This window comes from Quercus robur, chromosome 8 (genome assembly GCF_932294415.1).
Source record: "Quercus robur chromosome 8, dhQueRobu3.1, whole genome shotgun sequence".
In the NCBI taxonomy this organism is placed as follows: domain Eukaryota; kingdom Viridiplantae; phylum Streptophyta; class Magnoliopsida; order Fagales; family Fagaceae; genus Quercus; species Quercus robur.
Window position 1 is genome coordinate 9,392,144 of NC_065541.1, and position 25,695 is coordinate 9,417,838.

General features: G+C 33.0%; 1 protein-coding gene and 1 pseudogene across 2 annotated transcripts; both read left to right on the top strand.

Moving 5' to 3' along the window:
* Positions 1-229: 229 nt before the first annotated feature.
* LOC126694487 (uncharacterized) lies at positions 230-9,676 on the top strand. 2 transcript variants are annotated; one of them, XM_050390808.1, is made up of 7 exons: positions 230-939; positions 2,768-3,122; positions 3,919-5,333; positions 5,580-5,693; positions 6,030-6,184; positions 7,723-7,845; positions 9,457-9,676. In XM_050390808.1, exons 1-6 carry the CDS (start codon positions 553-555, stop codon positions 7,769-7,771), a joined length of 2,475 nt encoding a protein of 824 aa, XP_050246765.1. In that variant the 5' UTR covers positions 230-552; the 3' UTR covers positions 7,772-7,845; positions 9,457-9,676. The 2 variants fall into 2 exon arrangements, with proteins under 2 accessions (XP_050246765.1, XP_050246764.1); XM_050390807.1 differs by having other exon boundaries at positions 9,462-9,676.
* A 4,112-nt stretch (positions 9,677-13,788) lies between these two features.
* Positions 13,789-14,421, top strand: LOC126695818 (probable dolichyl-diphosphooligosaccharide--protein glycosyltransferase subunit 3B; annotated as a pseudogene).
* Positions 14,422-25,695: the final 11,274 nt, after the last annotated feature.

A 25,695-nucleotide genomic window follows, 5' to 3' on the forward strand; every position in this document is an offset into this window, starting at 1 on the left:
GCTTTCAAATAAATATTTCTTCTAAAAAAAAAGCTTTTAAAAAAAATGTGACAAAAAACTAACAAATTTACTTATTTAAAAAAAAATAATCTTCATATAAAAAAAATAAAAAAGTCCACAGTTCATACGATCCACACCAGCGCACGCTCCCAAGGCCTTGTACTTTGAGATCCGGTTCTCAAACTCATAACCGGGTTTTATATAACAAAATACTTGTACTTCCCAAATAACCCTCTCTCGCTTTCTCTCTTTCTCTCTCTCACAAAATCGCTCTGCTACCACCTCTTCCTCTCTCTCTCTCTCACACACATACACACACACACAAAACTCATACTCCCACTTAAAACCCAAACACACAAATTACAATTACACATACTCTCTCTCTTGCTCTCTAAATTACCCGCCAAAAAGGTCTCTAATTAACGTACCCTAATTTTAAAAAACCCACACACGAACCAAATTTCAAAACCCCCCCCACACACACGCACGCACGCACAACCTCTCCCTCTCCCTCTCTCTGTCTAAAACGGCGTCGTCTGCGTTTTAAACCGAATGGATCCGACGGTGGAGCCCATGGAAATACCCGACCCGTCGGCGGGAGAGGGAGAATTGACCCGGTCGAGCAAGCGGGCCAAGACTGGGCCTGGGCCGGAGCTGAAGAGAGTGGCGGAGATTGTTTTGGTGTTGTCGACGATGGCGAGGATGCGAGGCGGTGGTAAGAGTCCCACGGCGGCGGAGATGGAGTTGATGGCGGAGGCGAGGACGAAGCTTGCGGAAGCTTGTGCTTGCTTTGCTCCTAAGGATTTGATAGGTAGGGAAGCGATTGGGTCGGTTATGGAGGATTTGGGACTCAATGCGAAGCTCAGGGATCAGAGGCTAGGGTTTCGTGGTCCTCCTAAGTTCACTATCAAGGAGAAGCTCGACAATGCCAAGCGAAAGGTACGCCTTCAAATCCTACACCTTTGTTTTCTGTATAGGATGTATTAGGATTTTCAACTGAAAGAGAATTTAGGGATTTATTTGAATATATTAGGAACAAAAACGATTTGAAGAATTTGAATTTGCAATTTAATAGTTGCTTTTGATTCTTAGGTTTCTTTGGATTGGATATATTTGGATACTTTCAATTGAAAGATAGTTTTGTGATTATTGGTCATGAATTATATCTTTGCATAGGAACAAAAACAGTTAGAAGAAATATAATATGCAATATCTAATAGTTGTTTTGATTCTTAGGTTTCTTTGTTTTGGATATATTAGGATTTTCAATTGAAAGAGAGAGTTTTGCGTTTATTCGTCATGAATAAAATCTTTGCTTCAGAAAAAAAAAAAAAAAAAAAATTACGATATGCAATTCAATAGCTGTTTTCAGTTTTTGGTTTCTTTTTTCCGGTATATTTGGATTTTCAATTGAAAGAGAATCGGTTTTGAATAATATTTGCTTCAGGACAAAAACGATTAGAAGAATTAAGATATGCAATCAATGTCTTTTAAGTTTTAGATATTTTTGTTGGACATCTTAGGATTTTCGATTGAAAGATGATCTAGTGATTCTTGGTTGTGAATAAAATCTTTGTTTTAGAAACAAAACAATTAGAATTAGGCTTGAATGTGTATTGTCAATCATATAGATCCGTCGACTTGAGAGATAAAGAGAAAGGTCTCTTTTTTTATTTTTTTGATAAGTAATATAACTTCATTGAATAAAGAAATCAATACAGGGAATGAAAGCACATAGGCTGTGTACTAAGGAACCAGAAAAAAAAACTATAAAGCAAAGAAAGTACAACTATCTAACAAATCCGTCAAAGAACTAAAATTAAAAAGATCCGAAGCATTTGTCCACTCTAGCAATGTCTGGAGAAAAAACAGTTTCATATCATGAGTTGATCTCTCACACCCTTCAAAAGTATGACCATTCTTCTTCTGCCAAATACCCCACATAAGGCAATGAGGAATCATACTCCAAATCACCATAGACTTATGTCTGCTACATTTATACAACCAACTTGCTAGAAGATCCACAACATGTAATGGCATAACCTAGTGAATCCCAAATAAAGAAAAAACCATATCCCACAACTCTCTACCTACATGGCAATGTAACATAAAATGATCAATGGACTCCCCATCCTTCTTGCACATGCAATACCAATCCAACACAACTTCTTTGCATTTCAATGATTTATTTTATTTAGTTATCCAGTTAATCCAATGATTTGTTATTTATTATAAGAGATAGCAATGATGGTTGTCTCATCTGACATGTATTTTTTTGTTTTTCAATGGATTTCATATATTTCTTGAATTTTTTTTTTATTTGATGTTGCTAATGCAAAAATATAGTGGACAAAGCTGTTGCTGACAAACTGAAAGTGGTGGCGTGAGTCATGGCTTAGGTTGAAGAGAATTATTGTTATTTGGATAGGTATAGTAATTTTGTGTGTGTGTGTGTGCAATTATGTTATTTCTAAGCTGCTACGTTGGTCAGGTAGTTCAAAGTCATGCAATCATACGAGCGTACTTAGGTCATAGAATTATTCTTTTAATCTTCTAGTCTATGTTTATACTATGCCCCTATATATATATTAAATCGATAATAACAATAACTTATTAGCGTTCTTCCAAATTATCAAACTACTTTCAAGGGTTTAGTTTTTAATCGATAATGTGCTAAATGATGAAATTATTCTCTGATATACAAGTTAATATACAGCAGAAAATGATGGATTTTTTATGCTTTATTTTTTGGGTTCCTTTCCCCTAGATGGATGAGTCCAAGCATTTTACTGCACATGCTACTACATATACTTCTCACCCCTCTACATTAAGCGACATCCGTGGGGCACCGCATACTGCCCGTATCTTTCCATCAGATAAACCAAGTAATCCGCCAATTTCTTCTGGAGCCATCCCGGCTTCTTCACCTTTAGGTCATGCTTCTCCAGCAACTTCTACATCCTTGCCAACCAATGAAGTTCGACCAGTTATGGTTTCTAGAGGATTGCCTAGCAGTAATTTAGGAAGAGACTCTTCTTCCTTGCCATTGCAGAAAGTTGAAAAACCACAGTTCAAATCGGATGGAGGATTAAATGGGTCTTCTTTTGCATCACAAGTACAAGGTAACTTTCCCCTCTTATAAACTTTGATGGAAATACACTTCCATTCTGCAAAATAATCTTAAGATTTCTGAGTTTGTTATGTTTGCTACTTAATATAGAAATGAAAAAAATATCAACCAGGAAAAGCTTAGATAGCCTGCTTTGAGATATCTAGCAGGCATATTACACATGACAAGGCATGCCCTTTGCCATAATGAATATATATTTATTAAAAAGCTATTATTTCTCTTTGATTGGTCTCGGTGTTGGAGTCTCTCGGATTGTTCTACACTTATGGATTTTCTTGTCTCTTAGAATAGCTTATTGGCTGCTTGTTACTTTTTGTTTCTTTTTACTCTTTGTTCACTACTGTGAACTCTATGTATTTTTCCTGCTATTCATTTTTCAATAATATTTTCTTCTTACTTATCAAAAAAAAGAAAGAAAAGAAAGTAGCTTGTTAAGATGGTTGGGTTTTTGCACATGCTTAACTTTTTCTTTTTTATTTGGGGTGGTGTCGGGGTTGGGGTGGTTGTGGGAGGAAGAGTTAGGATGGTAACTTTTTATTTTATTGGTGAGGTACACACACACCCAATGGGTATTGAACCCACAACCTCACTCTCCACCTAGAACTTATAAGGGGGGGAGGTGCCATATAAGTTAGATCTCATTGGCTTAGGATGGTAACTTTCAGTCAACATTGCCCATTTTCTCATGTGAGCATGGGGTTTGCTAGAACTACTGTGATGGTTCTTTCCATTTCCTTAAGCTATTGAATGTTATAATTCTTTAATCTTCATATATTTTCTGTTTGCAGCAAATTCTTCTGTGAACCATCCACTGGTAAATGCTCCTACATGGTCCATACAAACCCAATCTTCCTCAACAGCTAAAAGTGTGCAAGAAAACAAGGTTCCAAATCATACGCCTACCAAGGTTGAGGGAACTGTTGATGTAAGTGCGTCACGTGTTGCTCCTCAGGTAGTGAGAGATCAGAGCTTTAGGCCATTTATAACTCAGCCAGCAGCTGGAAATTTGCCTGCTACACATCAGCCCATGCAGGGCATGAGCTTTGTCCAACCCCCTTCTCTTGGTCATAATCACAATGAAATCGCTAAGCTTATTCAGAAGTTTTTACATCCACAGCGTCCAGATCATCCTAAATGGACTCCCCCATCAAGGGATTACATGAATAAGGCTTTAACTTGCCAATATTGCCAGGTTACCATCAATGAGGTGGACAATGTACTTCTTTGTGATGCTTGTGAGAAAGGGTATCACTTAAAGTGTCTGCAGCCTACTCAAAAGGGAATTCCTAGAGGTGAGTGGCACTGCATGAGGTGCATGACCTTGACCCAAGGGAAACCTTTGCCCCCTAAATATGGCCGTGTCATGAGAAGTAGTACAAATCAATTAAATGTGCCTCCCAACATAGCTACAAAGGCATCATCTTCTGAGAAGAAAGTGGAAACTTTAGATCCAAAGGTCAATCAGCAGAAGATTACAGCAAATGGAAGCTCTGATCTACAAAGCCCCACATGTACTGGTAGTGCAGGCACCAATCATGTTGAATCAGCATCTGATATGAAGATTTCAAATGCAAGAGAAACTCAAGGGAATGATGTTATATCAAGTAGTAAAATTACTGATGACAAACCTTTGTCTGGGCCAGCTTCTGGTTCTCCTTCTGTTGCCTCGTCAATTTTAATGTCTGCTGAACAAATAAAAGACTCTGAATCATCTATACATGAAGAGAAATCTTGTGAGCAAAAAATAGAGCTTCCTCCTAAAGTAGATGAAACTGTTAGTAATAAGTCTGATGATTCTCAACCCTCACACAATTCACAAGTTGTTGACCGGGCAGTCTTGCCAGACTGTGCTGATGTTCCATCAAAGAATTGTCATGACAAAGACCTCAATGTCAAAGAATCAGAAAAATCACATACAAGAGAAAATCTTGACTGTACTTCAGGAAATGATATCAAGCAAGATGACCAACTTGTTGCTCAGGCAAATCCTTCAGGAGGTTCTCAAACTGGTACTGAGGCTAGTGAACGCTTTGGGTTTCCTTCGGATGGCTTGCGTGGTGTTGAATGGATTGACAATGTTGTTCAAGTTTTAGATGGGAAATCATTTTACCAGTCCTGCAGGGTCAATGGAGTAACCTATAAGCTGCAGGATCATGCCCTTTTCCGTGCGAGCCATGGTGAATTGATACCCTCTAAGCTTCAGGCAAGTGAATTATCAGACATTCTATGACACTTTTAGCTTTATTGCTTGTGCACTTACAACCAGGAGACCACTAAATTTGGTTTTTAGATCTGATACGAGCCATTTCTCTGGGTTACAATTTGTATTGAACTGTTTTAGATCTTTTCTGTCTTGGAATTGCTTATCATTTGTTTCATCTTCCAAGTAAATTTTATCTACTATAGGTTATAATATGGAAAATGCTTTATTTTTGTTCTTTGATTGCAGTCCATGTGGGAGGATAGCAAAACTGGGTCAAAGTGGGTTATAGTTACAAGGTGCTACTTTCCTCGTGACTTGCCAGAGAATGTTGGACGCCCATGTGCTCCTGAAAACAATGAGGTGAACTATTCTCTTATATAGATGTATTTCTGTATTAATTTTTTAAGATTTCATGTCAATATGAAAATTCTGTGGTTGTTTAATTGGTTGACTAGTTGATTGACCTATTGAGATTTTGGTCATAGATGCACCCACAGCCAGATGGAACTTATTTAAAAGTAGCATAGTCCTTTGTGGTCTAAAAGTAGCATACTCCATTGGGGTTGCATTCAATGTAGTCTGTTATGTTAGTTAATTGGAATTCTGCTCTCTCCCCCTTCTTAATTTGGCATATGAATGGATGGTATGCAAGAATACATTATGCAATGTTGATACAAACTCGTTGCTCTGTCATAGGTGTATGAATCAAATCATGAAAGCACAATAATGGCTGGTTTGATCCAAGGCCCATGTGAAGTTCTCCCTCCTGCCAAGTTTAGTGAGGAAAATGAAAGACGAAGCCAGGCAGGACCTGATGCAAATATGGGATTACAGCCTGTTTTCCTGTGCAAGTATGTTTCATCATTACCTACTCTTCATGCAATTGCTTCAGTACTTATGTTTTCCTTCTAAAGGAAGAGTAGAGAGAATGTTTCTTGTACATGGTTATAGGAGTGTGCAACACATGGAAACATAACATTTTTTTGTAATGATATTTCTGAAAATATGCATTATTTGAAGTGTATATGTAATTTATAATATATTTTATTGATCTTATTAAACCCTTAGGTTGTCAATGAGCTCTGGCTCAAGTGAACCCTCACAAGGGTGGTGGATGAGGTTGTGGGTTGAAAACTTTCTTGGTGCAAGTTCAACTTATCAATAATGAATATATATATATATATATATAAACCATTAGTTTATATGGAAAGCAAAGATATGGAAGAGATTGAGGGAAAATACTGCAAATAGATTTACATATATTTGAAGTTTATTACACTATTCTGGTGAAATTATGAAAATGTTCCTATTTTTAGTGAGATAACAATTATTATGACATGTCACTTCTAAAAGAAGAACAACAATTATCATGACATGCCTTCTCAAATGACTTTCTTGTTAAAGAGTACTTTTCCTAAATCTTTCCGCTTGACATTTGTTTGTGATAATTTTACTCTCCAACTCACCCCTACCCTTAATAAAGTCTTTTATCCACTCCATTGGGGTGTGGGGGCAGTGGTCCAGTTAAATGTGCCCCATTGCCATCATCCCCATGTGGGTGGGTGCTGGTCTCGCTGTGATTTATGTGCAAATCCCATCGTGCTAGATGAAGACAATCCAGTGCTTAGTATTGTGGTAATAACTAACAAGTAACAATGCAGTTTTGCATAATATTTATGTTTTTTTTTTTATCTTTGTCAAACCAAATTTGATACCCGAATATTCAGTTTGACAACCTGCCACTAAACAAATTGACGCCAATAGCTATAAGAATACACAAGACATAACTTTTACTTGTTAAAATTACAATTAAGGTTATTTTTTACTCAAATATTAGTTTTTAAACTTCTTTTTTATTTTTATGTTTCCAAATATCATATATTAACTTTGTCACTTATCTTTACATTATATATTTATGTAAGATATACATATATACACACACATATTTTCCTATTAAAAGTTAATTACAATATAGAGTCTACACAAACTAAATATAAACTAAAAACAAGTTTTAATATAAGTTTAGACAAACTACAAGTTAACCCAAACCCGGTTCTAAGTTGAGTCTAGACAAACTAGGCATAAAACAAAACCAGATTTCTTTGGTTCAGGCTCAGCTATTGCAGAACTAAACCAATTTTGTGGTTTGCTAAACAGTAAACACCCCATAGATCTTTGGATGTTTACTAAACTGCATTAGTATATGCTTTGTGTATGTGACCATAAGGAGACGTAACAAATGGATAAGGTAGAGAGGTAAGTTTAGACATGGCATATTAGAACTGATGGCTATTATCAAAATAACCAGCACTTTTTTTATATGTCTAAGTAGAGAATTAATTGGATGATCTTGGCTCTTCTTTAACGGGAGAATGATGTTGTTTTGCAGATGGGTTTATGATGAATTTAAAGGGCTGTTTCAACCTGTTTACAGTTAATCTGGTCATGCTAATATTTTGGTGGCTGATTTGGTTTTTGTTTGTTGCACCTTTTAGGTGCTCCCTCTGATCAGGTATTTGATATGTGTTTTTCTAACTGATTCCTTATTTATTTCTAGCCCTTTTATTTATGTCAATAATCTTTGGTCATTTATAGAATGGGAGTATGGGACTCATAAGAATTAGCTGTAGAAACAAATTTTTTTGGCATGATAATGTTCTTCTGTAATGTAGAATGCTTTCTGGGGAAAAAAAAAATTCATAAAATGATAATTATGGATGGGGGCTTTTTGGTTGATGATTCAGATCACTATGTGGTTAATTGAGTCAACAAGGAATACTTTTTTCACTTTTATGTGAGAACATGGAGATAATATGCTCTAATTCCATTGACCTTGAGTACAAAAAGTGAGAGGCAGAGCTAGGGCGGGGCGGTGGGAAGGATGTGCAAAGGGAGAAGGTTAAAATAAATTTTTTTAAAATATTTTCTTATAGGCTTAGGTATTCATAATAGTATTCCAAAATTTTAGAGGCTATATCCAAAATCCTGTTACACATAACATGGTTTAGTAATTTACCAGGAAAGTAGTATGTTTTTCCTGGATATGCTGGCCACTGACTTTAGTCCAACTAGTGATTTTTTAATTATGGAAACAAGAAAAAAAATATTGCCACTTAATGGAGTACATTAGTTATACCTTAATTTCATTAAACATGAATGCTGCTTGCTTTTGAACAATTTCATTTATGCTGTATCAGATGTTCTTGTAAATTCTTACTTTATAGTTCTTCTCTCTTCTCCATTTTTCCCCATTTTTAATTTGTGAGATTTAATACACATTCTTTGTCTTATGGCCAAAACAAATGGGTGACTTCCCCTTCTCTCTTTGAGTATGTGTTTATTGGAATTTCAAATGGCTGTGCTTGGACCATCTTGTTGACTAGTCTGCTTAGAAACCTTTTCAACCTTTCTATGATAACCCCAAGAGTTAACACAATTAAGTGGGGATCTCGACTCATGAAGTGGAAGTCACTAGTTCAAATCTTCCTTTTACCAAAAATAAAAAAAGAAAAAACTCTTTATTGATGAATCTGGTAATGATCAAACAAATCAAGGCTACAAATACAATTTGTAATTTGGATTCATATGCCTTCAATTAGTGTTTATTGGATATGATTTCCATACAATCTTTAAGAAATTTGGGGGTGCAGTTTCCTGCTACAGTTTCTTGCATATTCTAGCTGATGTGAAGATGTTTTAGAGGTTGGTTTTGGTTAGAGAAATGTCAAGATTGAGATCGATTGCCATGCTATGTGAAACAACCCAAGATGTGTGCACGCATGACACACACTTGCACAGAGTGCTCTCTTTGTATCAAAAATCCTGGAGTGGCGTGGAATAATTTGATAGAACCCCAGAGGGAAAAGTTTGTTTGATAATAATGTGTATAAGTTTTCATCTAATCTTGCAATATATGGTGTGGTTTTCATATTTATTCAGTTGGTTGTCATTGTTGAAAATCTTAGGTGTGAATTGAGAATGCTAGGAACTGATGTGTAGCATGCTATATGCGCTTTTATTTGTTTACCTCTCTCTCTTCTTCTTCTTCTTCTTCTTCTTCTTCTTAAAGTTCATATTGCTCTTTGCTGAGTTTCTGTGAAGGATCTAATAAACTGTGTGTCAGTACAGGTAGTCTATAGCAGATGTGGTATTCAGTGAATTGACGGTTAAGGAAGTTTCAATATTCATTTCCTGTACAATATGTAGCTGTGATCTTAGCTTGTATTATCTTTCAATAGCAATTCAAATTGTAATTTTTTATGCCTCTTTGGTGCTTCATGCCCACAATTACATTATCTCACCCGTAAATTATAGAAGGAATTTCCGCAGATTTTCTTGGACTTCTTGAAATATTCCATTTATTTTTTAAGATACCATTTTCTTATGCGAAAAAATTTAGTGGTTTTAATTTGATTCCTTTTACTGGTACTCTGTAAAGTAAGAAGCAACCTCCCTGTTATACAGCAAAGAGTCAGCACAAATATTAGGATTGCCTATTCAAGGATAATGGGGAATCCACCCCTTCTCTTTCAACCCCTTTTCATTTAGTTACCGTAATATGGACACAAAAAAAGAATGTAGAGTTAGGGAGTGATGCGACTTCTGAAGTTCTTCAGGCAAGACTTTGTGAATGCATATGTTGGAACACCATGTGTACATGGCAATGGATTTGAATTCAACTATGTTATATTTATGAAAAATTATAAAATAAAAGGAAAAGAGGGAAAACAAAAGGAAAAATACGTAGAAGTCTCTAATCAAATGTACCTCTAAAGTCTCTAATCAATCAATACGTAGAAGTTGTAGAACTGCCGACAATTATAATTTCATATATTCATTAAAAAAAAAATTATAATTCCATATAGGAATCAAAAGTGAAATAGAGTCAACGGTATGCTACAGACACAAATTATTTTACAATGTTTTTATTAGATATGTGTTTTGTGGCTGTGGTGTGTTTCCAATGGGTCTCATGCACTATTCATAGGACCCTCAAACCTTTTTTTTCAACGAAACTTTCATTAAAAATGGGTCACACAGTACTATTCATATATTTAAAAATTATTTCACTACAGTGTTTTCAATTTTTAGTTTTCAGCAAAATAAGCGGTATCCAAACATACCCAAATAAGCGGTATCCAAATATACCCTGTAAAAGAAATGAGATCAAATTTATTATTCTCCCACTTATACTAAATATCATATCCATTGTGATCGAATTGCATTGCTCTTTGAATCCATCAAGAGATGAATACTCTTAGCCATGTACTGATGTAGAAGAGGTCATGATTGCATGATTTTGACTTTCACTTGTATGGAAAGTATTGAAGTCATTAGTATAATTACATAACATAAAATACTAGATTAACGTAATTTGCTCACAATTTTTTTTAAAAAAAAAAAAGAATTTATAGGGGAATATGTTATATAAGAACATATTACATCAATCTTCCTATTAATTACTAATTGCTTTTGTTTGTGCATGTTAAGTTTTTATTTATTTATTTTTTATTTTTATTTTTTACAAGATAGAAATTTTACTCTAGTCTAATTTAAGTGTATATGTGTGTGAAACTCCCTCCAACCCCAGCCCTTCCCCTCCTCCCACATCTCATAAGTACTTATACTTGTAGAATGATCATCGCACCAAGGGTATGTGGTGATAACGTTCCTATAAGTTTTATTGTGAAGCAATTTGGAAGATCAAGATAATCATGTCTATTTTATTTTCTTAACTTATTTGATCATTTGTACATATTTAGAAGGTTTAAATTAGTTTGTTTGACACTTTAAGTAGAGTTGTTGTTTATAGCTTAAAGAATTAAAAAAAATTTAAACATGCATTTGACACTTTAATAGACTAATAGCAATTGAATATCAAGTAATATTTGAAAAATATCAAACTAATGGCTAATGTCAATGTAAAATAAATGGTTAAATATTTTAAACAAACAAGGAAAATTTTCTTTGGACAATATTTACCTCCATAGAAGAGTTGCTAATGTGATTGGTCTGGTGATTGATGATATTCTCTGTTAGACTAGTGGGTTACGTTCTTTTGATTTTGAAAGTTCAAATAGTGTAAAAACACCCTTGAATGTTTAGACCCCCAATTTACAAATTAACCAATTCAAAATTTATGTCAAACAACTAGTGTGCGGAAAATGAATAAAAGCTATAAAACAGAATTGGTAAACAATCTAAGCCAAATTAAAATCACAACCCATAGCAGATAATAAAAGGCATAGATACAAGGGAAGGAAGATGCAAACACAAAGACAACATGCGATGTGTTATCGAAGAGGAAACCGAAGCCCTTGGCGTAAAACCTCTCCGCCGCCCTTCAAGCGGTAAACAATCCACTAAAAAATGTAATTGGGATACATGGACAGCAATAGACCCTCCAAGCCTAATCTACCCAGTGCACCTAAGCCCTCCAAGCTTCTTGCTCCAACGAGGTTGCGCCGAACCTTTTTCTTTTCTAACTTCTCGAATTCCGCTACTTGACCATAGCATCAACCAATGTAAATTGGTTCCTTCCTAACTGCTTCCCAGAACACCAAACAGCCCTCTCACAGTAATGAATATGGTGAGAACAAGGTTTTGGTAAAATGCCTTTCAAGGGTTTGACAATGGAGAGGAAGAGAGTTGAGGAATTTGAAGAGACTCTAATGTATAGATTGTAGATGAATCAATCTTGTTTTACTCTAGGGTTTCTCTCTCAAAATTCTCTTTGGAAGCTCTCTTTCATTTGTGGGTATAAGGGGTATTTATACTGGGGTGAGAAGCGAATGTGAAACGTCAGGTTTTTCAAAACAGGGGTGGCTCGCGGCTTGGCCTCGCGACTTGACTGAGTTGCGAGATCCAGTCGCGAGATAACCGTATGGCTAGTTGTCCTATTTTGTCCTGTAGTGCTCCAGCTAGCATGACTGTTCACCTTCTGGCATGCTTGGCACGTGTGCTGCATCTGGCGGCTTGTAGCTGCGAGTCACCCGCGAGATCCAGCCACGAGACTCTATTTTCTTGCACACTCTTGAGCATTCAATCACTCTATCTCACTCACTACCCTTACAACAAAACCCACCTAAATACAGGGTTACTAAAAGCTGAAATACAAGCAAATTTGGCACGGAATAAAGCCAACAAGATGGTTGATTAAATTCAACCTTACAGATTTTTGCCATATCAAACACAACTGTAATTGCGTAGCTTATGCTTTGGCCAAAAAAGCCAAAAACTGTAACGAGCTACAGGTTTGGTTAGAAACCTTAACTGAGGATATAGCTTTTTTTTAGCTTCTTTTGATGTACCTTGAATTTTCTTTCAATAAACTTCCAGTTTGGTTTCTCAAAAAGAAAAAAAAAAAGTTGCTAATAGATTTTTTTAAATTTATCCCTATGATACAATCAAGCAAAATTAAAGTAAAAATGGAAGGTTTATTTATTTATTTATGAATAGTTTAAGAATAAAGTTAAAATTACTATATAAAAAAAATGTCAGTTTAAAATTCCATCAATGAAAAAATTAATCAGGTTTGGAGTGAGTATAAATATCTATGGGTAAAAGAACTGGATAACAATTGAGAATGAGAATTGGGTTGGGTATTGGTGTACTCGACATGCCTGATTCAAGGCCATCCTTACTCTCACTAGAATTGTAAATTTTGGTCTTGCAACAGCTTAGTTGGGAGCCAGGTAAGAGAATTCAGATGTAAGATGTTCAACATTGTAGAGGAGGGAGGGGTTTATTCTAGCACGTTAAAAAGTACATCTATTTCTCTGAAGCCATAAATTCCATATACCAACGAGAAAGAAAGTGTTCCAGTTGTAGGGTTTGGTGGGGAAAGTAGAAGGATCACATGCATTAGAGATTTAAGCCAGGTGTTACAAGGTGTGTTGAAGAACACAGGCTTAGGCCCAATAACACCAGACTCCAGCCAAAATTAGGGTTTGTAAGTTCTGAGTTGTAACTCCCTATCAATGTGCAGTCTATATACACACCACTGCTCTACTAGTACATATTAAGTAGACATAAGAGAGCATATAAACCATTGGAGTAGGTTCTTGAGGATTCCTATATATTATTACATTAAAAAAAAAAAAAAAGGTATAAATGCACTTTTAGTCCCTATATTTTGACTTTTTTTTTTTTCATTTTAGTCCCTACATTTTAATTTTACCACTAGTCCCTAAACCAATTAACGCGTGTTATTTTCGTCCTTTTCGTCAGTCAACCGACAAAAATAGTTGAGGTGGCAGCCGAAGGAATTAAAATATTATAAAAATGCCACATCACCCATGACACATTAGCATATAAATTTAAAAAATTAATTTATTAATTTTAACAAAATTAAAAAATATAAAAACAAAATTTAAAACATAAAAATACATCATATTTGAATCAAACACACAAAAAACTCAGAATTTTTCTTCATAAACAAACACATAAAAAAACTCAAAATCTCTACCTCACCTCCACAAAAACCTCAAGACCTTACTACCTCCTCATCTTCTTTGACGCCACCCAGCTCCACGATAAGTTGAAGCTCCAGCTCAAAACCCTCCACTCCGAATTCTCTCTCCTCCCCCAATCCTTCGCCACCAACAACCCTAACCCTAGCCCTAGCAACCCAAACCTTTTCTTTTGCGACATCGAGTTCAAAGAGTCTCAGTAGAGCTTCGCTCTTTTCGGCGTCAATGCCCTCCCTCACATCCGCCTCGTCGCTCTGCACCAGTCCTCGAAGCAATAGGAGTAGATGGACTAGGGCGATTTCTCGAGACTCGCCGAGTCGATGGCTGATTTCGTCCAGGCCAAGACCAAGCTCAACATCGGTCCGATTCATTGGCCTCTGTTCCTCTACACCAGGCAATTGGGCTTCATCGTGTTTGCGACCCTGGTTTGGATCCCCTTCGCGATTAAGAAGATCGTGAAAGGCGAGACCTTGCTTCACGATCCCAAGCTCTAGCTCGTCTGCTCGGTTTTCGTTTACTTCTTCAGCTTTCTCTTTGGATCTGGGTTTAGAGAAAGAGATGGTGGGTGCTGGGTTCGATTGGGTTTGTTGGGATCTGGGGTTTCTCTTCGGCTTTGATCAGTGATCGTTGGTGGGTTTGACTGGGTTTGATTGGATCTGGGTTTAGAGAAAGAGATGTTGGCGGGTGCTGGGTTCGTTGGTTGGGATTGCAGGGTTTGTTATTGTTGTTGGTTTGATTGATGATCGTTTCTAGACATTTGGGGTTTGGGGTTTGCTGGAGATTTGGTTTTGGCGTTTGCTGGGAATATCGCATTTTGAAATTTCTTTTTGTTTTCTAAGTTATTAACTTGTTGTGGTATTCGAAATTTCTTTGATTATGGTTTGGTTTGGGAGTGGATGAGTTGGGTGCTTTGTTGGGTTTCTATTCTTTTGATGGTTTGGTTTGGGTGTGGTTTCGTGTGGGTTTTCCTGTGTTTGCTCTTGTTCATGCTCTTTGATTTGGTGATGTTCATGTTTTTTTTTTTTTTTCTGTAGGTTTGATGTTCATGTTCTTTGATGTTCATGTTCTTTTATTCTGGGTTTGCTCTTTGATTCTGGGTTTGATGTCGTTGTTGGGTTTATTTCTTGATTTAAGAAGAACATTGAAGAACAAGTTCTTATATTCTTAGATCTCAATTCATTTTTTTTTAATTTTTTTTATTTAATTAAAATTAATTTAGATGCTGATGTGACATTTTTTAATGCCAAAATAGAATTTTTAATTATTATTTTAATTCCTCCGGCTGCCACCTCAGCTATTTCCATTGGTTGACTGACGAAAAGGACGAAAATAACACGTACTTATTGGTTTAGGGACTAAAAGTAGTAAAATTAAAATGTAGGGACTAAAATGGAAAAAAGGCCAAAATGTAGGGATTAAAAGTGCATTTGCACAAAAAAAAAAAGTAAAATTAGTTTTTTAAAGTTTTTATTATAGATAATTTGATAATTGGGGCAGGAATAGAATGATTTGAATAATGAATGTCTCCATTACAAATATATCAAACTATGGGTCTGTTTGGGATCCGCTTATCTTTCTGAAAGTACTGTAGATAAAGGTAAAAATTAGCTGAAATAGTACAGTGAGACTCATGAATAGTATCAAAAAGTGCAATAGGGCCTATAAATAATAGCAAAAATATGCTGAATAGTAAAATAAACTGGTTTTTTAATTTGGGATCAAATACAAACTATAAAACTCTTGACTTAAGTATTGTAGCTACACCTTTGCTTAGTCTGAAAAGAAAGACAGAGAAGAGAAGAAAAAACTGCTAGATGTCTGTTTGTCCATGATCCTATCCCTTCACCTTACTATAATAGTTCAAAATCCTAAATTTCATGCAGACCTATTATTCCCAAAACCGTTGAATGAAGTTATTACAGCTATAGGCCCTTATGCCTCTTGGAAGTTTTATGGTCACTTTAGACGTGGATGGATCCATTCGCATTAATACCTTATAGAATTATTATTTCTTGAATCTCTCTGTGTGTCCGTGGACTTAAAGGCAATGCAACTGATCAGACAACAATTTTATTATGTCGCCACCATATATCTTAATATTATAAATTAATTGCCACATGGAATCCATGGAAAATAGCCTCATTTTCATCCTAATTCTGACACTCATTTGTAGGAAAAACCAAGTATATATATAGGGATCTGGAAATCTCTACTCCTTAATCAATCAACGTAAAGAAAACTCTCACCTCTCTAGGAACAATCTGTAAACTATAACATTTTTTTTAATAAAGAAATAAAAAATTTATGAGGAGGTAGTACATGCTATAACGGACCTAGTAATTGTTTGTTTCTGAAAAACAATAATATAGACTCATCTTTGTTGTGACAAAACCCAGACCATGTTTCATTTTGCTAGGTAAATATAGTACCAAACCATTACTATCTTTGAATGATTGTAGGAAGGCTGCTCCTCTTAAGGGTTGCAAAGCCATGCGTGGATGAGGTTCTCAGATTGGACATTTATATTCAAATTAATGATCTATCTTTAAGAGGCCAGGGATCTGGTCTATTAAATATATACCAACCTATGTTATTCAAAGATAGTACCTCTTTCTAAGATTCTAAGTGAAGTTTAAAAAGAAAAGGAAAAAAAGGGCTTAGTGCATTCTTGTAATAAAAAATAAATTGACTTAGAAGTATTAAAAGTGTGATATATACTCAAAAATTTTAAAAATTTTCTATGTTGCCTTGATTTTTCTAAAGAGATTATATGGTTTTTTTTTTTTTTTTGATAAGAGATTATATGGTGTTTTATTTTTAACTCCACCTTTTGATAGTTAGAAATAAATTCTAAGATGAAAAAAAAATGATCATTGATGCTTTTAAGTTAATTTAAAAATAAAACACCATATAATCAACTTAAAGCATCAATGATCATTTTTTTCATCTTAGAATTTATTTCTAACTATCAAAAGGTGGAGTTAAAAATAAAACACCATATATTCTGTTATCAAAAAAAAGAAAACACCATATAATCTCTTTAGAAAAATCAAGGCAACATAGAAAATTTTTAAAATTTTTGAGTATATATCACACTTTTAATACTTCTAAGTCAATTTATTTTTTTCATTTACTTTTTAAGTAATTAGATGACTTGTTCAAATAACTTATGTTTATATTAATTTTTAACTTCATATATTAATTGACTATAAATTGATTATTATTATTATTATTTTTTTGAAATATATACTTACAACCATTGATCTTAAATTATGAAATACCTTAAGAATAATAATATTGTACAAAATTTGATACTTGACATAATAAAAAAAAATCATAACTTACATTTATATTATATTTTCTATGTTAAACAAATTTTTTGTTTAATTAACTATGTACTTTTTACTTATATTAATTAATATTTTGGAATTAAAACCTTTTTCTTTTTATCTTATAATCTCAACCCTACCCCTCAGATCAAAATCTTAGTTCTGCAGTCAATGGTGATAGACTTAAGTAAAAATAACATTAATCCAATCATAATTTAGGACATCAAATAATTATAAAAAATGTGAATAAATTTGTGTCCATAACATGATTGTGTGGACAAAAACAGTCTCATCATTAGTCAAATAGATGGGCCTTGATTCATTTTTCTTTGCTGAGCTGATGATCTTACGTCTTAGACAACAAAAGAGGGTAATCACGTGGCTTTTGTAATAAACAGTAGACTTTTATCTTATTTTAAACCTTAAAGCCTCTTATGACAATCACATTCCTTCTATTCTTTAGACTAATTTGCACTTGGTCCAATCTCTTATACCCTTCGAGAAAGAAAGAATCAAAAGCAACCGTCCCTCTCAAATTTACATTATATATATATATATATATATTTTGAGACTCTATTATATATGCCTCCATTCAAAATCTATATAGGGGGGGCCATAGTGAATACTAGACAAAACCTCAAGAGTCATGATACTAATAACATTAAAAGGAATATATAAAACTAACATCTTTTTTGACCATTCCACCACACTTCTCTTTAGTAAAACACAAACTTTATCATCACCCTCAATATTTTTGTTTGAAAAACTAGCATAATAATTAAGTAATGGGATTATGATCAATCTAAGTACTTAATTTCATGAATATAAAATAATAAAAAACCCTTAGGCTAGGCCCCTAGCTAGCTATTCAATGGCCATGATAGATTTGAATCTTGAAGTAAGGCCAACCCACCATTATAACAGAAGAAGACACGTACATGTTTACTTTTATATCTTAACATTTGCATGGCTTGGTTAAAAGTATATAGTATTAAAAGTAAGAAAGAAGCAAAAACCTATGGTATAGGGTTAGTTAGTACGTTAAAGATAAAAGCTAAGAAGAAGAAGAAGAAAGAAAAAAAATTAAGAAATAGTTGAGCCTAGTTTCACGTGAATCAGCGACTATCACGGCGTTTTAGACTTTTAGAGAGATGATAAAGAAAAGAAAAAGGGTGAAAAATAGAGAACAAGATTCCGGGTCTTAAGATTTGAAAGAAAAAAAGAGTCACACACAGACACAGTAATAGTGATTAGTTTTGTGAAAATTGGTACGTACCTTTCCTATTCCATTATTATAGAGCATGCGTATGATGGGGATGAAAGCTTTTTTTGGCTCTTCTCCATAATAATCAACATTGCCTTCATTTGGATTTGAAAAGAAGAATGGTATCCTTCAAATTTTTTTTTTTCGACAAACACAAACGAGAGTGTCTATATTTCTTTGAGTATCCAACTATTCTCTCAGGTGTATGCAGGGGTGGAACTACCTTGGACCGGGGGACAATGACCCCCCTAATTTAAAAAAAAAATATTATTATATATGTGTATTAATTTTAGTAATTTTGTTCTATAAAATTACATTTTATTTCCCTTTAACAATATCATTGGTTCTTTTAAGAGTAATGCTATACTCACAAAATTTTTTATAACATTTTTACAAACCTTTTTGGTAGCAAATTTTTATTGGTTCGCATATGGGCACACCATTTACATCATTTTTTTACTTACTAGTAACCACTTATTAATAAGTAATTTATAAAAAAACTTGCAGCTTTAGTATTTTCCCCATTTTAGTGACCATAAAAAAATTTATAGATGTAAAATCTAAAACAAAATATTCAAGCCAAAAACAAAAAAAAATTAGCTCAACAACAAAAATTACCAGTAAAACTAAAAACAAAATTAAACTTAATTAACTAATTTTATCCAAAATAAATAACCCTACCCTTTAAAAAAATTCTAAACAAAAATAATTTTGTTCTTAACTATACCAAAAAAAAAAAAAAAAATCTCAGCAACTAAGTAACAGAATTAGAGGTTGAAATCACTACATATAGCCAGCAGTAAAATCGCCCCTCCTAACTTAAAGTTCTGGCTTCGTCTCTGAGTGTATGCAGTTTCCCGTCTCACATGCACCATCCACCAGGTTATTACATGGCAAGATGTTTCAAACCTAAGATCTCATATGGATATCACGAGGTCTTAGAAAATACTAAGCCAACCTCTTGAGATTGAATTTCTTAAGATACCAATTTTTCTTAAATGTGAATATTTTTAAATGAATTTTAGACATTAAGTGAGTCATTTTTTCAATTAAAGAATATTGAAAAATGTGTACTTGTCCTGCCTATTTTACTCTAGATATGATATGGGTTGAACTTTACTAAAGTTCTTAGAGTAACTCTATCATAGGTTTTTAGATTTGAGGGATGCTACGTCCACAACATTTTCACAACATTTTTATAACAAATCACAGGTGGTTAGTTGTTATTGGTTCTAATTTGAACTTACCACTAAAATTACTTTTCTACCCTACCAATAACAATCTATAACAGCTTGCCACATAGAATTTGTTGTAAAAATATTGTAAAAATATAGTGAACATATCATTTCTCTTTAGATTTACATTCTTATTTATTATTTTTGAAATATATGGATTGAATTTTGTCATATCATTATTAATTTATTAAATGGATATCAAAATGATAAAAGTTAATTAGTAATATTTATTTAAATATTGATCATGTAAAAAATTCAATCCACTCATCTTAAAAAAGATGGATAGAATTTTAGAAACCTCATGGGAAGTTACTCTTAACGCCTCTAAAGAGTAAAGACTCTTATTCTCTAATTGATAGGATCAAGTCTGATATATAAAGTTAATCCCAATATTTGGGGTGACATATAGATTATCATCATAGTTTGAATCTTTTTCTTTCGTGTAAACTTTTTTATTATTATTTTTGTGCATATAGACTAGTTGTTCATAACAATATGATAGAAACTCATTGTCCATTACTCAATTGTTCTTTTGGACATAAATATAAAGGCTCAACTAAGTCAAAAAGAGATACAGTGGGCACAAACATATAAATATCCATAAATATATATGGGCCTCACATGCAGAGAAAGCTAACAGGTTCAAGATTGATTGATGCCGGATTTTGATGTTTACATCTCTAAGCAACTAATTGGCTGAACTTTATTGCTCCAGCTTGACGGCCAGCCATGCCACCCGACTTAAACCAATGGTTGGTTTGGTAATTTTTATTTATTTTTTGTTTAGGTAACACTAGACAAATAACCCATGCTACGCACGAGATAAGAATTATCTAATAAGCCTATTCTATTTGTCCATATAATCCTTCAAAGGAACCTCGTAATTGCATTTAACTTTACAACTAAGACTCAAAAAAAAAAAAAAAAAAAAAAAAAAACACTTTACAATTAAGAGAAGTGCTACATTCACAATAAACCTAGCTAGGTGATAGGTTGTTACGGCCTTACGGGCTTTTAATCCGAATCCATCATTGAAATATATTAATTTTAGAAAATATTCCATTACCTATTTTACACTAGATTTGTGGATGTATCATATCTCACTAAGAAGTAAGAAATAGTTATTACAACCCTTTAGAAATGAATAGTTATTATTTATTATAAAAAATAACTATTCACATGGAATGACTATTTTTTATAATAAAAACATAATCAAACTAAATAATAGTTAAACCATATGAATAACTTACATTACATGAGTGTTTATTACTGTGGGTACCTAAGGCATGCTTAGGCATGCTTGCAACGTCCTTGGCATGCTTGCAATGTCCTTGGCCGTCCTCGGCATGCTTTGCAACGTCCTCAGCATGCTTGGCAACGTCCATATGTACATAAAAATTATAAAAATAAAAATCATAAAAAATAACTCATCTCTCTCTTCAATTAAAAAAAAAAAAAAAAAACTATTTTTAGGCAAATACAATTGTATGAGTAAGATATTTCCTAAAAATAATTCTTAATATTTATTATAATGTTACAACTCACAACCAAACTTAATTATAAATAGGTTTAGCTATTCAATTACAACGCATTTTATTTCCAGTAATAGAGATTACTATTCCTGTCATAATTTTCATTTAGTGTACTAAACGTGCCCTAATTGACTGAACCTTGCTCCAGCTTAACCGTGTCACCCAACTTAAACCCAAGGGTTTTGTGAATTTCTTTTGTTTAGATAACACTAGACAAATAATGAGTGCTACACATGATATAAGAATTCTCTAATACCACTGCACATCCTTAGTGTGATGGTCACTCCACAAGTATAAATGCTTGTGGGGTGTGGTGGGTAAGGGTCAAGGTTCAAGTCTCCAGGAAAGAGGTTCATACACATATACACTTAAATTATACTAGAATAAAATTTCTATCTTGTATTAAAAAAAAAAAAAAATTCTCTAATAAATCTATCCTATCTATCCATATAATCCTTCAATGTAACCTCATAATTGCATTTAACTTTACAATTAATGTCTTAATAAGATAATAACTAAAATTCTATGACCATCAAATAAGACATAAGAGATAAGAGGAAGACAAAGATTTATGGAGATAAAAGAATCACACGAAGAGTAAAAAATTGACATCTCGATCTGATTAAACCATTTAATATAAGACTTAGGTTTTGGGTTTAAGATTCACACACACAAGGGTGTATTTGTTGAAAAGTCAGTTGATACTCATTATCCAAGTACAAATAAGAGTAAGATTTGTGACACCAAGGGAAGGACAAAGTTTGATCAAACTTGCTTATAGCCAATGACCACAATTTTCACTAAAAAATTAACATGATATATATTTTGAAAATCTAATCGTTGGATTACATGTTCTTTATGTGATTAACACGTATGTCACATTTTGTGCCAATCAGATGTTATATATTTACTATTCGATTCAAGAGTTTATTTTTTATTCATAATTTTAGACAACAAAAACTTGAAATTTAAACATTTGATTGATGACATAGTTATTGATCTTTGATTTTCTACAAATTTTATAAGCATGAAGAATATAAAAAGAAAATATAATCAAAAGGTAGATTCGTCAAAATTCACATCTAAGAAAAAGATATTAAGTGGAGTTGTAGTCATTAACTACAACCAAATTTATAACCAAACTTTGCCCCGAAGGAAATTAGGAGTAACACATAATGGTAAGTATTGACCATGGTTTTAAAAACCGAACCGGTCAAAGAACCGTTTTTTTTTTAATTTCCGGTTCAACCTCGGTTTTTGACCGATTTTTGGCCGGTTTTCCGGTTATTGACCGGTTATTGACCGGTTATTGACCTTTTAACCGGACCGGATTGGCCTCCGGTTCCCGGTTGAACCGGTCGGACCGGCCGGTCCGGTCCGGTTTTTAAAACAGTGGTATTGACTCCTCAACAAATGGATATAGAGTCATTTAAAGCTTACTATTAAGTATTAACGGTATATATCTGTAATAGAGTAAGCATACATAGTTGAAAAGTTAGTTAAATGGAAATACATTCATTTAAGGGAAATGCTAACGAATGCCCTTAGGGCAATGGTTAACAATCCATTTAAAGAAAGTTTTTATGGGAAAAGGAAAAAAAATTAATGTTTTGACAGTTTTTTTCATTTTCCATAAAAGTTGTGTCAAAACTTTCCTAAAATGGATTGTTAACCATTGCTCTAAGGATACTTGTTAACATAACCCTTCATTTAAAGCCTTGTTTAATTGGAAAGCTAATAAGTGACACGTGGTGGTAATCAGAAGATGATAAGTTGGATGATTAATTGAAAGAGTTCTCTTAATATTGATTAGTTTTCATAAAGAGTACAATATAAATTTTATATTGTAGGCAAAAATGGGGCTAATATTTACCATTTTGTAAGAATGATAAATAATGTATAGCTTTGCTTAATTGTAAGAATGTACGTTATACATTGAAGGCAAAATTTTGCCTACAATGTATAACGTACATTTTTACTATTACAAAAGGAGCACCCCTTTTGCAAGTCTAACCTCGCCTCAAATAAGCCTAACGAGGTAAATGTAACCTTGAAGCATCGTGCCCCAGCAATTCGAAAAAAAATAAAAATAAATAAATAAAAGAAAGAAAGAAAGAATAAACAAACAAGAAGTACCGGATAAAGGAACTTTATAAATAAATTAAAAAAAAAAAAAAAGACCACCATGAACCACCATAATTAGCTTCCAATTAGGGAAACAAGCATCCCATTATTTGTAGATATACGTGATAAGCTTGAAATGTTTGACAGTATTATGAATGATATATAAGTGTGTCTTCTTACCGTCTTACTTACTATATAAAATAGTGGTGAAATTAACAAATGTTCTAAGAGCATTGGTTTATAAAATATTTTTAGAAATTTTTTATGGAAAAAGAAAAAATTTATTATATTTCTCATGAAAATAGTATTAAAATTTTTCTAAAATAGTTTATTAACAAATGTCCTAAGAATACTCATTAACAGGATCTTAAAATAATTTAGAGATAATTATTGACTAATAATCCACAATCAACAATACACACACAGCCCTAGCAAACTGATTACAAACGAAAGATGACAATTATGTTACTTAAAGCTACATACGATTATTTATTTTTTTGGGCTTCAAGTATAGCTTGAGGTCAGTCATTAGGTCGCTCCATCATAGCAATTCAAGTCATATTACTAGTCCATCACATAACTTTTATTCTTCAAATCTTCTAAATTTATGTTTATTGAGAGCATAAGAAACCTTTGAAGAGATAATTGGAGATCAAGAAGATCAATTAAAGCCAAATGATGATTACTTTTTTTTTTTTTGCTTATTCACTGGTTTATTAAACTATCACCCCAGAAATCAAGGTTCTGTTTGTACCTAACCTTTTTATAACTTTCTAACTAGACCCTTAGTCTTTGTTGGATTAATGTTGGTATTTAAGCAAGCATTTCAAGCCACCCCCACGAGCCTTCATTAGAGCGTGGGTGCCACTTTCCAATTTCTATTACGGTAACCATTTGGTCCCTATGATGAAACTAACTATGCTAAATCAATTTGAAAATTCCACATAATTAACTAAAGGGGGTTTTGACATCCTCAAAATGTGAATTTCCTCTAACTTTGTTTTTATAAAAGCTTGCAATATTATATTATGATTTGATGAACACTTTGAATTGACAAAAATATTCTTGAGATTTTTTTTTTTTGAAAAATAATTACAATATGTTATTAACTTGGTAATTCAAATACTTTCTCCTTTAGAGCCCCAGACACTTTATGTATGGAGAAGTGACAATTTAGCTACAAGTTCATTGACGAATATTCTTAATATTTAAGTTTGACTATAATATGGATCTGTTTGTAAGTATTCTTAATATGAGACCTGTTTTTTATGAAAGAGAAGTAACATTTAAGTTACAAGATCATCGTTAATCATTACATAGTTAATTAGTAAAAGAAATGGTTTATGAATTTTTTAGAACCAATAATGGTTTATGACTTGTTATTAGGGATTTGATGCTCCCTTTATTATGATGAGAAATCTTACATAAAAATAGGTTTTTTTTTTGTATTTTTTTTTTTATATTTGGTAGTTTAAAAAAAGGGGTCAATGAAAAATTATCTATAGTTAATAGAAAATCTTAATAAAGTATGACTTTTATTTAGAGATTATTTTTTACTTAGGGCACGTTTGGTAGACTGTAATAGGCATTGTAATGTAATAGTTATTCCTATGGTTTAGTTATTCAATAGTTTGGTTATGTTTTTATTACAGGGAATAATTATTCCTTATGAATAGCTATTCTTTAAAATGAAGAATAACTATTCCTCTCTAAAAGGGTTGTAATAGCTATTCCTTAGTAGATATAATAATTTCCAACACTAATATATTTCCAAATAAATCAACTTTCCATATCCACCTAACAATTATGGAAATAAAAAATCATTAAAAAAAACTCATCTCTCTAAAATTTAAAATATACTATGAATGAGATATTTCCTAAAATAGATCATAAGTTTTATTCTAATGTTACAACTCACAACCAAACTAATGAATAGGTTTAGTTATTCCATTACAACATATTTTATTCATGGTAATAAAAATTACCATTCATGTTGTAATCCACATTCAGTGTACCAAACGTACCCTAAATTATTACTGGTGAATGGAATTGCCCCTATCCTTTTTATTTAGATCCTCTTTATTTAGCCCAAAAAAAAAAAAAAAGAGAAAAAGAAATAAATAAATCAACTTAGTAGATATAATAATTTCTTAGTAGATAATCTCTAAAAGGGTTGTAATAGCTATTCCTTAGTAGATATAATAATTTCCAACACTAATATATTTCCAAATAAATCAACTTTCCATATCCACCTAACAATTATGGAAATAAAAAATCATTAAAAAAAACTCATCTCTCTAAAATTTAAAATATATTATTTTCTAGGAAATATAATTGCATGAATGAGATATTTCCTAAAATAAATCATAAGTTTTATTCTAATGTTACAACTCACAACCAAACTAAT